Source organism: Narcine bancroftii, chromosome 7 (assembly GCF_036971445.1).
Source record: "Narcine bancroftii isolate sNarBan1 chromosome 7, sNarBan1.hap1, whole genome shotgun sequence".
Classification (NCBI taxonomy): domain Eukaryota; kingdom Metazoa; phylum Chordata; class Chondrichthyes; order Torpediniformes; family Narcinidae; genus Narcine; species Narcine bancroftii.
Genome location: NC_091475.1, coordinates 55,190,561 through 55,207,774, shown reverse-complemented (window position 1 = coordinate 55,207,774; position 17,214 = coordinate 55,190,561). Strand labels below are relative to the sequence as shown.

Sequence of the window (17,214 nt, the reverse complement as noted above, 5' to 3'; positions counted from 1 at the left end):
GAGATGCAGATGGAGTGCATGGAGGGAGAGAAAGTTTTCATTATGTTCTGGGCTGCATTTACAGCCATCTGGAACTTGTTCCAACTATATCCTTTCGATATAGGCACCATTATTGTGAGTGGGTGTAGGCTCTTACCCCTTCTCCTGAAGTCGATGATCATTTCTTTTGTCTTGATGATGTTGAGGAGAGATTATTATCCGTTAAAGAGCATCTATCTCAAAAGAAATATTTATAGTGCTGAGAAGAATGATAAAAAGACCCCAGCATGTTTGGGCATTGGAGTAGACCAAACTCTCAGTTTGAGTTTAGTGTGTTAGAGTCCAGAGGATCCCAAAATCCAGAAGCAATAGATATTCACCAATACAAAGGAATACTTAAACAAAAGTGTCTTTTAATTATCTTTGAACATGAAAACAGAATCAAACTTTAACTTATCTCTATTGACTTACTTAATCTACTTAACCCCACCCCCTCCTAATTCCAAGCGTATGTGTGTGTAAAATGTTTATAAGTTTAGAAAAGTTCTTTGGTTCACAGTCCAATCTCACTGGTTGCAGGCAATTCTTGTACTGTGCACAGAAGTTAGCATTAATAAAGTTCACCAGGGTTTGGTGCTTAACAGGTAAACAGTTACCACTCAGGAGGGTTCTTGCTGGTTTTCAGAGAGAGTTTTCTCATTCCAGGACAGCCACTACAGTGTCTTGCTGACTAAACTTGCCCCCTTTCAGGGTTCTCCCGAGGATAACCTCTTTCTTTCAGATCACCACAGAGTTCCTTTCTGTTTCTCCTATTTCAAGGGAAACACCAGACAGCCAGTCCTCTACTTTGACCAGGTCATCTTTCAAAGCTTGCCAGCTTGACCCTCTTGAACCCTCTCTCCTCTCTCTCACTCTCTCCTACTCTGAGAGCCCAGGTGTTTTGCTTCTGCCTGCAAAGATCACATGCTCTTCCAGACAGCAAACTGTTTTTTCAGACAAAGCTGCCTGGCATGTTGCTACATTGTTGCCTTTTGCAAACAGTCCATCATGAGTCTGTGAGCACTCTGCAAAACCCCTGCAAAAACTTTGTTTTAAAGTGTTTGTGTATGACCTGCTCTAACAAATCTTTCCCTATTTGTCCACAAAACACCTCTCTATACTCTGTCACAAGTGGCACAATGCAAATATTGTCCAGAGCATTTAAAAGACCTTTATACATTTCAGAATGTATTCATCATGCCTTTTGTACCAAATGTCTGCAGTGAAAATGCCAGTGAACTGGTTCACTATGTGTGTTGTTTCTGCCACTAACAGCCATCATATTTTGTTTTAGGTTGAACTTCAAGCTGGAAGATGAAAGTCGCTATTCAATTAATGGTTTTCTTCTATACATCTACCGTTCAAAGCCTGAAGATCGTGTCCAAACGAGGCTCTGGTAAGCAAGAAGCTTTCAGTTCCAAGTTTTGTATTGGAAGTACTTTTGAAATCTATTTGCAATAGTAATCCATGATCGATTATTATTTTGTGCAACATTGCACCAGTCGTTTTAAGCCACAAAAAGCTGCAGCAATTTTGTTCATGTGCAATGCATGCCAGAAGTCTATTAGCTGCATTGAGAAGTGATTCTTCAACAGTTTTGACAGTTCTATCTTAAAAAATTAATCAATTTTTGGGCTTCTTGGGCATAGATTTTCTTTTTGTGTTTTTATATTATTAATCAACTGGAGAGTCGTGTGACTTGAATGGGGGGGGAGGGGAGAATTATATCAGTTTTGTTGAGATCAATGAATTGTTGACAGAATTGGCCTCATTTCTTAGAATTTGAAAGATGGTGTCTCCAATGACTTGTGGCGTCTTTGCAAGGTTTTGTGTGCAACGTGGACAATCAGCAGTTGGTTTTATCGTACCAATCGGAAGCGCTATGAATGTTTCCAATGAATGTATTAAATGGTAGTGAGGATATTAATATTTTTATGATATTACCTTTAACATGCTCTATGAGAGAAAAAGAAATCAACTGGCACAACAAGGTGTTGGTGAGATGGAGTCTTGTTGGTGCGGGGAGGTAGCTGGGTGGCGAGACCACGAAAGGCTACGGGTGATGGAATCAGATGAGAAAGCAAGGTAGTAAGTGGAAGAAAAAAAAAGGGAAGGATGGTGGCCAGATGGGAAAATGAAGGAGAAGGGCAGGTTGAACGCGTGGGTGATCCAGATGGGAGAAAGGCAAGTAACTGGATAGCAGGAGGCTGGGGATGGGGGTGAATTCAGAAGGAAGGGGGAGGCAAAAGATCAGAAGGAATGCAGGTTACCTAAAATTAACATTGGGTTATAGATAATCCAGGTGGAATATGATGCATTGTTCCACCAGTTTGTGCTTGGCCTCACCCTGGAAGTGGAGGCGGCTGAGGACAGATAGGTCAGTGCAGGAGGGGTGAAGAGCTTTAAAATAGTTTGCAACCAAGGGTTTTAAAATGGCTTAAAATTGTTAAAGCTCTCAAGATCCTTCCAAGGGTTACTCATGCAGTCATGACATCAGGCTTACTCCATTTAACTGAAGAGTGGAATTAGATTGATGAAACATGTGAAAAATATATCCATGAGAGAAAGTAAATAAATATTCTTGCACCTATCAATCATACTTTTAGTTTTTGGTTTTGAATGTTTGAGAGGAATTTAATGTAACTTATGTCTTTAGGATATTTATATTTAAAGTGGATTGATATCTCATGCATTGTAGATGAAGTAAAGGATCTGATATTTGGTCAGACGTGCTGTCACGGTAAATCAAGTCAAAAATGCTATTAGCTCAATTATAAATGTAAACCTGGTCTAACATTTTAATTATTTAATTAATGTTTGTTTTAATTGTAAAGAACATGTGTTCCACACATCACACATGACGAAGTGTATTCCAGAGAATCTTGTGTTGAGCTGAAGTTGTTACAATGTATTATATTCAAGTTTGTAGTTTGAACATGATATTTGGTACAAGCAGTGACTGGAAATGTTTGCAGTATATCTCAGAAAAAGGAATCTTCCTTTTGATGCAAGCTCTGGTATTTAGTTTTTTTCTGTGCTGAGATGCACGGAGAAATAATCACTCAGTTCAATTAAAGGAGATTGTGCTTTCATTGTTCCCTTTTTTGCTTCTGCGGTCATTGAATTATTGCTTGAAGGATAGGATGTTAGCACTGAACACAAATAGTGTGAGTCTTGATGTTGACTGTGGTCAGGTTATTTGATCCCATAGGGCATAAACAGATCATCCTATACTCACCTATAATATAGAATAGTAAAGCTCATGACGCTGGTCAAACTTTTTCTCTAACTTGCTCTGGAAGGAATGGTCAGGGAACAAGGTTTCCTACCACATTATGACACTTAATGGCATTGAAAAACTAAAAGTTTGTCACAAATTTGAAATCTGCAATAATATTTTGTCACCTTAAAAATAATCCACCTTTCTCAGAAAATAAAAAAGATCCAAATGCATGGGCTGTTGATTGAAAATATAAAGTGGTGACAAATCTGTGCAAGATATTGATTAAGATATAATTGGAGAATTTGGTGCACTTACGGGCACCATTTACAGCAAGGATTTCAAAGTGAAGAGAGATTTTTATGATATCGTGCACTTACAAGATTGAAAAAGGTGTTTGTGAAAGAAGATTTCCATTGGTCAGTGGATTTTGCTGTACAGGGCCAAGCAATAGTGTTCACTGTCGCTGTTGAATGAATGCCTATTTTCTGATGATGCTTGCTGATGTCATTTCTTGGGGATCTCAGGTGTCTGGCACCAATAGAGTTATCAAGCAATAGAAGGATCCAAATACAGTAAAACCTCTGTTATCTGGAATTCAGGCAACCGGCAGCCTCAAGCAGCTGGCAAATAAATTGAGGAAAATAAATAGGTTAAAAAAAATGGAGTTAAAATTTGGCATGCCTCACCATTAGATCACCAATCAAGCCACCGGAAAATTCACTTATCCGGCAACTACTGATCTCTGTAGATGCCGGTTAACAGGGGTTTGACTGTACATTGCAAAATGCTCAGAAACATCCAAGAAATGAGTTAAAAAAAAATAAATTTCATCATTCTTTTCAACATTTTTCACAATGTTTATTATCATCCTGTAGTAATCTGGGATATGAAGATCCCATAAATTGAAAATGAGGTCCCTAGGGCTTGTGAGGTTGCTTTCTTTGTGTTTTACAATTTAGTATGCCATGAATATCACATGTCATGTGACAGAATGGAGCATTTTAAAGATTGCACCTCAACAGGAGGGTTGGACTATTCTGTTGGTTCATTGACCTCTGCATGTTGGTGGTGGGAGACCCTGTGGATATCCCCGAAATCAATGATGGCAGTTTCTGGATAATCTTCATGTTTCCTTCAAATTCCAACTGTAATAAGTGCCTAATTTCTATCCAAGCCTCATATTCTGTATTATTTACACCTCAACATTTATGTCATTTGTTCTAACGTAATGTTGCCATGGTGTTCTTAAAGCTAATAGACCATTTAAGCCATATGTTACAATGTCAAGTCAATGTTGGGTGATGTGTAGCAAAGCAAAACGTGCACTGGCCCCCCATGTTCACCTTTTGGACAGCCTTTCCAATGTTCAGAATTTGTATCTCACTGTTTCATTACAAGTTGAAGGAAATATACAAGTTGACAAATTAAAATAAGTTGAAGAAAATTAGGTTCTAGAGAACCAAATCAAAGTGTGTATTGCAGGTGAATTGGAAACAAATGTGATGATCAAGGAAATAAATGAGGTCTGCACCAAACTGTGAAATATAATTATGATGAGCTTGTAAGATCTTGGGTTAATTTCTTCACTTTATAATCAAAATGCGGCCCCGGGAGACATCCATTTCATGAACAGAAAAGATGACTTCCAGTGACACCTTTGTTGAAACGTCATTCACTTTTGTCAAATGTTACTGACTTTTGCACAATAGGGAACTTAATTTTGCTTGGCATTTATTTGGTAGTCTTGTTGAAGCAGAGAAACAGAATTTAATTTCTGGCTGTGGGCAACGGGGCAGTATGTATTTTGACTGAATTGTAACATTTATTTTAGGCATATTTGGCATAAATGTAGGATTGGATTCACAGTTTTAGTGTCAATACAAATCCACACCATTTCTTCCCATTGCTGACTGAAAGTACACATCAGATGCCCTGATACAAACGAGGTGCTGTGGTAACTATCCTCCAGTGAGCTCCCTCTGTGTCATCTTGTTGTGTCAAAGTTTAGCAGGACTCTTTGCGGATTTGATAGAAGTGAGTCTTGCGCACACAATACTGGGCACAATACACTTTACTGCTCAGTTTCAGTTACCACGAGGGCCATTATCTTGGAAGTGCGCTTGAACCCATTTAACTGTAGTGCTTTGTTCCATTTCAGTTGCGACCTGACCTGAGATGAGCCCAAATCCAAGGGACCTCACCACTTGTGTGCTCACCCTTTTGTATCCTGGTCACTCCTCTCCGTTGATCCCTGGATCAAACCGTTGTTTAGCTCGTCCCAGTGCCTCAAGCACTAAAGGGTCATTTGGCAGAGACAATATCTTGGTCACCGAACATCTAGGCCACTCTTCTCCCATATATCCCAGCAATTGTTCCTTGTGTTCTCTGGCTGATATTTTACGATTCTTGCCACAATTACAATGTTTGTGCATCAAAATTGAATTCTAGCTATGTTTTGATTTAACATCGGTGCCAATGTAAAGTTGGCCCACTTTGCAGCAACTCCACATTCGTGGGAGGGTGAATGTGCCTTAAACTGACAAAGCATACATTTATGGCCCTTGAAGGGAATGGTGTCATTGCACACAATTATATTTCTGAAACGGTTTGAGAATGTCAATAATTTGTGACTGAATGTGAGATATCTTCTTTGGCTTGGCTTTGCAGACGAAGATTTATGGAGGGGTAATGTCCACGTCAGCTGCAGGCTCGTTTGTGGCTGACAAGTCATGTGAGATATAATCTTTGCTGAAAGGCTTTTATTGTTTCCAGGTTCAGCATATTCTTATTCTACCTTGGACTGGATTTAGTTCAGTGCAAAAGGTCTTCATCATTGAAGACCTCCTCTACCCTGTCCAGATCAGGTAAAACCATTGTGCACTGAAGCAGAACTCATTTCACTTGCTTACCCTTGACAGTAGTACATTTAAAGTTCAAAGAGAACTAACTGTCTGTCTTGTCCATATAAAATGCTGAACTAAATTTGAATGTGGTTCATTTAAGTGTCTGAACCATCTGGTGAGTCAGCACCAAAGTAGTTATTGATAATGTATTTTGTCAAATCAATACATGATTGAACTTAAATTGATAGATGCCCCACTCAAGTCAAGGAATAATGAGCAGTGATGTAAATGTACATGGTGGGTGATCTTAATGACTTGGAATGTGCTGGCAGTTGGATGGTAAATCCATCGTGACCCACCAACAGTGTATGATGCACTTGTCTGTGCATTTCATTATGGGCAAAGATGGAGGATTGATGTACCCATTTCAGATCTCTGATTCTGCCTCTGATATCACCACTGAGCTGAAAGATCATTCATAGAAGGACTGCACACACTTCGCATCTGGCCCATCTGCTGTAAGCCAACCAAAGATGACACATTTGACATTGCTCTGCTCATTGAAATGAGGCTATTAATTCTTTTAAGTTAGGTTTAGGCAAATCATGGTTTATTTTAATTTGTTCAATTAGTATGAGATAATTAATACAATTGTATTCATTTTTCAAAATCTTCTCTACAGATATACATAATAAATTAGAATCTCCATGTGACCCACATGTAGGTCAATAATGAGGCAAATTCAAAATCTGAAATTGTGCAAGCAAGTTCGAGTCAATGCAAGGATGTGCATCATAATCCTTGTTTTCTAATTCTCTTCCAACCAAGCCCCCTCCCACCACCAAAATTGAAGTCCTCCATAGCCAAGGGGGAAAAGATTCACCTTGAGCTTTAAAACTCCATTCAAATTTAACAAATGTGGAGACTCCAACACACGAGGCTCATTGGGGAACTGCAAAGACAAAAATTCTACAAGATTATGAACTTGTTCTCTATGATGAATGTACAGTGACACAGAGAATGTCATAGAAGCATTTGATTGAACATGACATGATTTTGGACACAATACTAAATGAATGGGAGGTGTTACTATAATTGCAACTGAAGATTTTCATTAAACACTACCAGTAATGCCTGATGAATTGAAAGCCTGTACCAAGCTACAATGCATGAATAAAAAAAAATGGGGTGAGACACTGGGGTCATGCAGAAGTTCCTGAGCCTTCTGAGAAAGTGGAAGCTTTGGTTTGCTTCCTTGAATTTAGGCCAAATGTGATTGGCCCAGGACAAATTGTTGTTGATACTTACACCTGGAAAAAAAGCTCTCATCCATCTCCCCCCTCAGTGCCACTGATGCAGATGGATGTGTACCCATTTGCTGAAGTCAGTGACCAGCTGCCACGGAGGGAGTTGTTGTTGTCCAGTCACCATGCTCCTCAGCTCTCTTTCTCTCTCGTTGCCATACTCTGTCACACCATTGTTTGAAATCCGTCCTGCGATGGTGGTGTCATCTTCAAATAAAGTTGGAGAAGAATATATCGGGAGTATGTTGTGAGAATGAGTTGCAATTACTTTTTTATTATTGTGAATTAGGTCTGTTTAGCAGCGGAAGGCATTTTATCAAAAATATTGGGTGCCAGGTCACAAATTGGAAGCTCCAGAGTCCTTTGTGAAAATGATTCCACTCTCAAAAGCAGTTGCGCAACAGTTTTAACATTTTTATAAAGCAATTTAATATGGGTTATGGATGAAGAAAAAGTTAAAAAGACTTTCAGTATCAAAGGCAGATTTGTCAACATTGAAATCTGCGCTGCCATTAACTAATGAATGATCTGTACATACACATCAATGCTTGGAGTTAACTTGGCAGCTGTTTGTGGTCAAGGGAGAGAGATCTCAAAAGTATTTCAAAAATGTGCAATCATTCAATTTGATTGCTGCACAGGTAAATAGGACAGATGGGGTGGATAGAATGAGTGATTGTTGACAGAATTGATTGATATCTTTTGTCAAAAAGCTGAAAGAAAATACAAAAATTTGAAAGTTATTGTCAGGGAAATGCTGGAAGTATCCACCTGACATTGGAGCAATGTCAGCAAAGACTGTTGAGTTAAGACTTACTCCATGCCTTCTGATCTGATTCGAGACCAATGTGTCAAACAAGTCAAATAAGCTTTGCAAAAACATTCATCTCAACCTTTGTGAAGCAGAAGGTTGTGATCGAACTCTTCATCTGAATTAGTCCCATTTTTCTTTTGATTGTTTGATGAGAATATGTTTTATTGACAGAGTGCAGTTTGTTAATAAGTGGGTTGAAATGACTGAAAGAAATCACTTCAAATTCCAAATATATCAAGCCAAATCTTCTGATTAATAGGCAATTGCTGAAATTTGAAGTGTTAAAAGTAGCAGACAAAATGTTGTAATACAAAGGATTTGTATCGTCTTGCACCTGAACTGAGAAGTACTTACAGAAATAGTACGTAGCCTTTCATTTTTCTTTTTCAATATTTTTATTGAAATTGAAATTCACATAATAACTACAGAGTACATAAGAGTACATATCAAAAGTCAAAAAGTAGGGGCGTGGCAAGATGGCGTAGAGTCTAGACGTATAATCTCGACCTCTGGCCAGACTTTTAAGAACCCGTTTTTAACTCTTTGTTTTCAGGTTTAAATTTTTTAAAACTTAGTTTAAAGTATCAAGGAATTGTTATGGCTATTAATGGTAAAAAGATTAAACCTCAAGTTCAGAAGAAACTACATTTTCAGAGTCTGCTACAATTTCAGGTTTGCTTTCTTTCAAGCCTAAACCACAGAGATTTCCTGTGGGAGCTGAAAAAATGTCTACTACTCACCAGGAGAAGGACATCGCTGGAATTACCCGTTCTCAGGAGGAAGGTGCGTGTGCCCCCAATGTGGATCCTGATTCTGGCAGCCTGCTGACTTTAACGGAGGGGGCACACAAGAAGATGACTCCATTGCTTGAAATACCCAAGGATATACTCCAATCTGAATATTTTGGTCCTTTTTGTGTTTTTGAAACAAAAATGGCTTGTGGTGGGAGAACAGTGTCGGCCCCCTGAGGAAGTCAGGAGCTGCAGTTACCTGGTTCTGCCACTACGCAAGAGAAAGTAGGGCTGAGCTTTTCTGAATTACAATGTAAACAGCTAAGCCTTATCATTCAGCCAATGCTGAATGAAATGTCTCAGAGGCTCAGTTTGGAACTGGATACAGTTAAAATACGTGTGGAAGCATCTTGTGAGGATTTTAAACAATTTCAGGCTACTTTTTGAAATGTCAACAACAAGTGGCTTCTAATACAGAAAAAGTGTTGGAGGTGGAAAAATCCGTTAAAGAATTGCGAGAACGTGAGAGGGAGTTAGAGAGGAAAGTAGATTATTTGGAGAATCAAAGTAGAAGCAATAATGTGAAGATTGTTGGTTTGCCAGAAGGTATGGAAGAACAAGATCCTCTTCGTTTTTTTACCGAATTAATTCCACAAATACTGGGGAAGAAATTTTTCTCTGGAGGTCTGGTATTGGAAAGAGCTCATAGAGCCTTAAGAAGAAGAGCTCTGCCTGGTCAACCACCAAGACCCGTGATAATTAGATGTTTGAATTATTTGGATAGAGAAACGATACTTCATTTAGCAGTGCAAAATGTGAGACAACGACAAGCTCCGTTAATGATTCAGAATAGTAGAGTTTTTTTCTATCCTGATTTGAGTCAAGAGGTTATTCATCGTCGGCGTCGATTTAATCCAGCTAAAGAAGTTTTGTGGCGTAAAGGTTATAAGTCTACTTTTCGCTATCCGGCAGTGTTGAAGGATTTGTGGAGACTTTCAATCTCGGTTTTTTGAGAATGAGTGTCAAACAATGAGCTTTGCTGACTCGTTGCCAGTTGTAAGAGGACAAAGACGTAGTCCACCATTGTCTCCTAAAGAAAAATCTGTTGCTCTGGAAATGGAAGAAATGGCAGAAATGGGAGAAATGGGAATGGAAAGAGTCCATTTCCTTGAAATGGGGTCGCCGAGTCTGAAATTTCTTGAATGAATAGAAGAACTTTTTTATTTTTATTTTCTTTTTATGTCATTATGATATATTGTTGTTATTCTTTGTTTGGCCGGGGTGGGAGAAATTTGCTCTATGTTCTACTAGTCATCAGCCACTGGTGGGTGATCCACACCCAAGTTTTGTTTAGGGATTACTACCTTTTGGTTGATTATTTTGGAGGGGGGTTCTTTTTATCTTTTTTTTAATTTTCATTTTATTTAGACTTTAATTTGTGGTTTCTTTTTCTCCTATTGGAGGGCCTATTTACATTGATCTGAGTCTTTATATATTGATATTATTAGTTTTTATTAATATTAGTGGATATGTCAAAGTTGAAGTTTGCTACTTTTAATGTTCAGGGTTTAAACAGTCCAATTAAGTGTAAGCGTATTTTTATCAAATTCGATCTTTGGTAAAATATGTGTTCGGTAGAGATATGATTTTACCTGAAATTATTACATTTGAGACTTTTGACATAATGAGATGAAATATTGTTCAATAATGGAGGGAGTTACATGTGTTTTGTGGATAACTATAGTCAGAGCCAGATCTTCAGCGCTTGACGTCCTGTTTTGCGGAAACTGCCAAAATGTTTGGCCTGGAAGTCAGCCTGAAGAAAACTGAGGTCCTCCATCAGCCAGCTCCCCACCATGACTACCAGACCCCCCACATCTCCATCGGGCACACAAAACTCAAAACGGTCAACCAGTTTACCTACCTCGGCTGCACCATTTCATCAGATGCAAGGATCGACAACGAGATAGACAACAGACTCGTCAAGGCAAATAGCGCCTTTGGAAGACTACACAAAAGAGTCTGGAAAAACAACCAACTGAAAAACCTCACAAAGATAAGCGTATACAGAGCCGTTGTCATACCCACACTCCTGTTCGGCTCCGAATCATGGGTCCTCTACCGGCATCACCTATGGCTCCTAGAACGCTTCTACCAGCATTGTCTCCGCTCCATCCTCAACATTCATTGGAGCGCTTTCATCCCTAATGTCGAAGTTCTCGAGATGGCAGAGGCCGACAGCATCAAGTCCATGCTGCTGAAGATCCAGCTGCGCTGGGTGGGTCACGTCTCCAGAATGGAGGACCATCGCCTTCCCAAGATCGTGTTATATGGCGAGCTCTCCACTGGCCACCGTGACAGAGGTTCACCAAAGAAAAGGTACAAGGACTGCCTAAAGAAATCTCTTGGTGCCTGCCACATTGACCACTGCCAGTGGGCTGATATCACCTCAAACCGTGCATCTTGGCGCCTCACAGTTTGGCGGGCAGCAACCTCCTTTGAAGAAGACCGCAGAGCCCACCTCACTGACAAAAGGCAAAGGAGGAAAAACCCAACACCCAACCCCAACCAACCAATTTTCCCCTGCAACCACTACAACCGTGTCTGCCTGTCCCGCATCAGACTTGTCAGCCACAAACGAGCCTGCAGCTGACGTGGACATTTACCCCCTCCATAAATCTTCGTCCGCGAAGCCAAGCCAAAGAAAGAATAGTTATTTTTATTAATATTCAGAATGTTTGCATTTTGATATGTATTGACTAGATTTTAATACGTATGCTCTACTTTTCTTTATTTTTTTCTTTTTTCTTTGTGGCTCTCCTTGGGAGAGTTGGCTGAAAGAGGGGGGGGGGGGGTTCTTTCCTTTTTTTTTCTTTCTTTTTAAAAATATATATAAAATAAAACATTCATGCTTTGTTTATTGTTATATATGTTACTTATTGTCTGTGTTTTGAACGAATAAATAAAGTTTTTAAAAAAAGTCAAAAAGTAGAAAAGTATAGAATACACTTCACTCTAAATTTCATCCAGGGTATGCTGCATTCTTAATCAAACAGTTGATATTAAATTAATATTTTACTATTCAAAGAAAATCTTATCCCATACCCAGAACCAAAGCTGTTTGCAAAGAAAAGAGAGAGAATAAAATTCCCTGCCACAGTAATAAATGACCTTATTAGCCAACACCTCTGCATTAACACCAAATCAAAGACTTTGAAAGTAATTCAAAAAGGGCCTCCACAGTGTTTGAAATTTTAAATTCAAATCAGACAAATAAATAATTCAATTTCAGTAAACCAAAATGTTTTCTAAACTGAATCCAAATCCTTAAAGTCCATTTAACTTACGGATTATTTAAAGATAAGGGAAGTGAGGATCCGAGAAGAGAGATAATAGTAAATTTTGTGTTTGAAGGTGGACTTTATTTAGGTGAGTGTGTTTTTCTTACATGTATAAGAAGATAAGATTGAGTCAAATTAATTAAATTAAAAGCCATGAATAAAAATGGGAAAAGTTTGGAAAAGGTATATAAATTTAGGTAAGATATTCATTTTAATAGAGTTGATTCAGTCAACCAACAATAAAGAAAGAGTTGATTAGTTTGATAATGCCCCTCTCACATATTTTATTAAATTAAGACATTTTTCTTTAAATAAGTGTTGAAAATTCTTTATAATTGTTACACCCAAATAAGGACATTGATATCTTACAATTTTAAAAGGTAGGTTGATGTTTATCGGTGCAAAATTATTCATAGGAAAGAGTTCACTTTTATGTAAATTCAACTTATTACCTGGAAATTGACAAAAATGAGTCAGCAAAGGAAGATAGAAGGCAATGATGTCTCAAGATTTGAAATAAAAAGCAATATATCAAAGCAAAACTTTGTGTCCAGTGCCTTCATTAAAAATACCAGTAATATCATTAGTTCTCAGAAAGCAGTATCCAAAGGTTCTAGAGTGAGGTCAAGAAGCAACGGACTTAAAGGGCATCCTTATTTGATTCCATGTAGGAGTTTAAATAGTTTAGAATTCTGAAAATTAGTAAGAATGCAAGCAGAGGGGGATAGATATAAGAATTTAATCCTTTCAATAAAGTCTAGAGTCTTAAATAAATAATTCCATTCTACCCAGTCAAAAGCCTTCTTCGCATCCAGAGATATCATACATTTCGAGACCTCATGAGAAGGAGGGTATATCTTTGGCTTGGCTTCGCGGACGAAGATTTATGGAGGGGGTAAAAAGTCCACGTCAGCTGCAGGCTCGTTTGTGGCTGACCAGTCCGATGCGGGACAGGCAGACACGATTGCAGCGGTTGCAAGGGAAAATTGGTTGGTTGGGGTTGGGTGTTGGGTTTTTCCTCCTTTGCCTTTTGTCAGTGAGGTGGGCTCTGCGGTCTTCTTCAAAGGAGGCTGCTGCCCGCCAAACTGTGAGGCGCCAAGATGCACGGTTTGAGGCGTTATCAGCCCACTGGCGGTGGTCAATGTGGCAGGCACCAAGAGATTTCTTTAGGCAGTCCTTGTACCTTTTCTTTGGTGCACCTCTGTCACGGTGGCCAGTGGAGAGCTCGCCATATAATACGATCTTGGGAAGGCGATGGTCCTCCATTCTGGAGACGTGACCCATCCAGCGCAGCTGGATCTTCAGCAGCGTGGACTCGATGCTGTCGACCTCTGCCATCTCGAGTACCTCGACGTTAGGGGTGTGAGCGCTCCAATGGATGTTGAGGATGGAGCGGAGACAACGCTGGTGGAAGCGTTCTAGGAGCCGTAGGTGGTGCCGGTAGAGGACCCATGATTCGGAGCCGAACAGGAGTGTGGGTATGACAACGGCTCTGTATACGCTTATCTTTGTGAGGTTTTTCAGTTGGTTGTTTTTCCAGACTCTTTTGTGTAGTCTTCCAAAGGCGCTATTTGCCTTGGCGAGTCTGTTGTCTATCTCATTGTCGATCCTTGCATCTGATGAAATGGTGCAGCCGAGATAGGTAAACTGGTTGACCGTTTTGAGTTTTGTGTGCCCGATGGAGATGTGGGGGGGCTGGTAGTCATGGTGGGGAGCTGGCTGATGGAGGACCTCAGTTTTCTTCAGGCTGACTTCCAGGCCAAACATTTTGGCAGTTTCCGCAAAGCAGGACGTCAAGCGCTGAAGAGCTGGCTCTGAATGGGCAACTAAAGCGGCATCATCTGCAAAGAGTAGTTCACGGACAAGTTTCTCTTGTGTCTTGGTGTGAGCTTGCAGGCGCCTCAGATTGAAGAGACTGCCATCCGTGCGGTACCGGATGTAAACAGCGTCTTCATTGTTGGGGTCTTTCATGGCTTGGTTCAGCATCATGCTGAAGAAGATTGAAAAGAGGGTTGGTGCGAGAACACAGCCTTGCTTCACGCCATTGTTAATGGAGAAGGGTTCAGAGAGCTCATTGCTGTATCTGACCCGACCTTGTTGGTTTTCGTGCAGTTGGATAATCATGTTGAGGAACTTTGGGGGACATCCGATGCGCTCTAGTATTTTCCAAAGCCCTTTCCTGCTCACGGTGTCGAAGGCTTTGGTGAGGTCAACAAAGGTGATGTAGAGTCCTTTGTTTTGTTCTCTACACTTTTCTTGGAGCTGTCTGAGGGCAAAGACCATGTCAGTGGTTCCTCTGTTAGCGCGAAAGCCGCACTGTGATTCTGGGAGAATATTCTCAGCGACACTAGGTATTATTCTATTTAGTAGAATCCTAGCGAAGATTTTGCCTGCAATGGAGAGCAACGTGATTCCCCTGTAGTTTGAGCAGTCTGATTTCTCGCCTTTGTTTTTGTACAGGGTGATGATGGTGGCATCACGAAGATCCTGAGGCAGTTTACCTTGGTCCCAACAAAGCTTGAAAAACTCATGCAGTTTGGCATGCAGAGTTTTGCCGCCAGCCTTCCAGACTTCTGGGGGGATTCCATCCATACCTGCTGCTTTGCCACTTTTATATAATATTTAATAAATAGCGTATAGTGAAATGGGAATACCCATTTTTAATAAATACAATCTGATCATCAGATATAATAATTGGAAAAATATTTTCAAGTCGACGAGCCAAAACGTTTGATAAAATTTTGGTATTAACGTTAAGTAAGCAAATTGGCCGTATGAAGAGTAATTGCATTTTCATCCTTTTTAAGAATAAGTAAGTTGGAATCTGTGGCAGCTTGCTTAACTTAAAAGAATCAGGGAAAAAAGGGCATAGGTGAGATGGAAGTAATGAGGAAAAAGCCTTATAAATTTCTCCAGATAAATCCAAGAATGTAATGAACTTGTAGCCTTAGCAATTTCCTCACATGAAATAGATTGATCCAATTGCCTTTGATTAACAGCAGAAAGCACAAGAACACTCAATAAAAAAAAAATTAATTACAATATTATCCTTAGGAAAGTCAGAACTATAAAGTTCAGAATAAAATTCCTCAAAGATGTCATTTATTTCTAAATGATCAGTTATCATATCTCCATTAACTTTGTGAATTTCTTTAATTTGCCTTTTTGCTACTAAAGCTTTTAATTGAGTAGCCAATAGTTTACCTGTTTTATTTCCATGAATATAAAATTGACTTTTACCTTTTAAAAGTTGACATTCAATTGCATATGTTAGAAGTCGATCACATTTAGTTTAATTTTGACATGTCATTTATATAAAGCAGAGTCTGGAGCCAGACCATATTTTGATCAAATTGTTTCAATTGGTTAGCTAAATCGGTTTTCTCTTTATTAGCATTTTTCTTAATACTTGCAGTATAAACAAATAATTTTCCCCCTAATAAAAGCCCAGACAATAAGACTTGAAGTCTCTTCCACTCTATTTTTTTTTCCAAGAGGTAATTTCTACCACCAAGAACTTTTAAACATCTCTATCAGATAATAAGGTAGGAATCAAAATGCCACTATCTGCTTATTTAGGAGAGACTAGGGAAATTTCAATTTACAAAATTGAATTAATAGGACTGTCAATAAAAAAGTAATCAATTTGTGAATATGTGTGATGAACATGAGAAAAGATCAAATATTCTCTGTATTCTGGATGAAAAAAGCCAGACATTAATAATAGTACATTTTAATAAAAAAAATTAAATCAATAAAGCTGATTTATTCAAAGTGGCTGGTTTAGGAGACAAACAGTCGAAAACCAAATCTAACCACAATTAAAGTCTTCTCCCATCACAAATAAATGAAGGATGAGATCAAACAGGTATCAAAATAAATGTTTAAAAAAATCCAGGAACATCCACATTCAGAGCATAACCATTAGAAAACACAATCAAATACTGGTAATCATTATGTTTTCACAATATTAAGAATGCACTTTAACCATTATTAATGAGGGAAATCCCTTAATGTAAAGAATACACAGATATTAAAATATTAATTAAAATACTTAAATCTGAATCAAAAAACTTAACATTATATAAGCTAAATGACTGAAAAATATAGATCTCAAAAAAACTCCAATCAAGATTTATAAACACTTAAGCCATTAACTCGTTAAGACCTTATTCTATTAGTTAAACACTAAAAGATTCAAGAAGTGAAACAGCTATAGCAAATTAAAGAAATAGTTACTCAATTGGAAAGATAATAGATGGCAGATCTTCTTCCAAAATTTCTGGGCTTCTTCGATGGAATGGAACCACTTCCGAGAATTATCCTTCAGTGTGATCCGAAGGCACACTGGGGAAAGCACAGGTGGCTTAACACCTTGATTGTAGAATTCTGACGTGATCTTCTTATATTTAACATGTTAACTCAGCACCTTGGGTGAATAATCCTTGACAATCCAAATCTTCTGATCTTTGTAGTCAATCATTCCTCTGTGACGAAATTCATGTATTAAAAGCTCCTTAGTGTGAAATTCATGAAAACACAGTATAACCAATCGAGGTCCCTGATGGGTTTAGGAGACAGCGATCTGTGTGCATGATTTATCACAGGGAGAGTCAGTCGAACTTTAGGTCCAAACAATTCTGACAGAAAACCTGCAAGGAATGTAATAGGTTTTCCACCCTCAGTTGATTCTTCCAAGCTCATAATTCATAAGTAATTTCTTCTGCTTCTGTTTTCAAGGTTAATAATCTTTTACATCAATTTTTCATTAGCTTTAATAGCTTTTTACATAGCTCTTGCATACCAGCCACTCTTCCATCTAAAACAATTGCAATTGCTTCATTATCTTGAATAAGTTTATCATGTTCTTCTAAAGCTTATTGAAAATAATCCAATTTTAAACTCCTTTCTGAATTCCTTTGTGAGTTGTTGTAATTCAT

At 38.7% G+C, this 17,214-nt stretch overlaps 1 protein-coding gene across 3 annotated transcripts in view; it reads left to right on the top strand.

The window, feature by feature from the left end:
- LOC138738944 (interleukin-1 receptor accessory protein-like 1) overlaps positions 1-17,214 on the top strand; it is a 1,251,110-nt gene that overhangs the window by 78,210 nt on the left and 1,155,686 nt on the right. For all 3 annotated transcript variants that reach the window (XM_069890175.1, XM_069890174.1, XM_069890172.1), the window contains one exon: positions 1,313-1,414. In XM_069890175.1, the coding sequence (XP_069746276.1) occupies positions 1,333-1,414 (82 nt within the window). In that variant the 5' untranslated portion in view covers positions 1,313-1,332. The remainder of the gene's footprint in view (positions 1-1,312; positions 1,415-17,214) is intronic.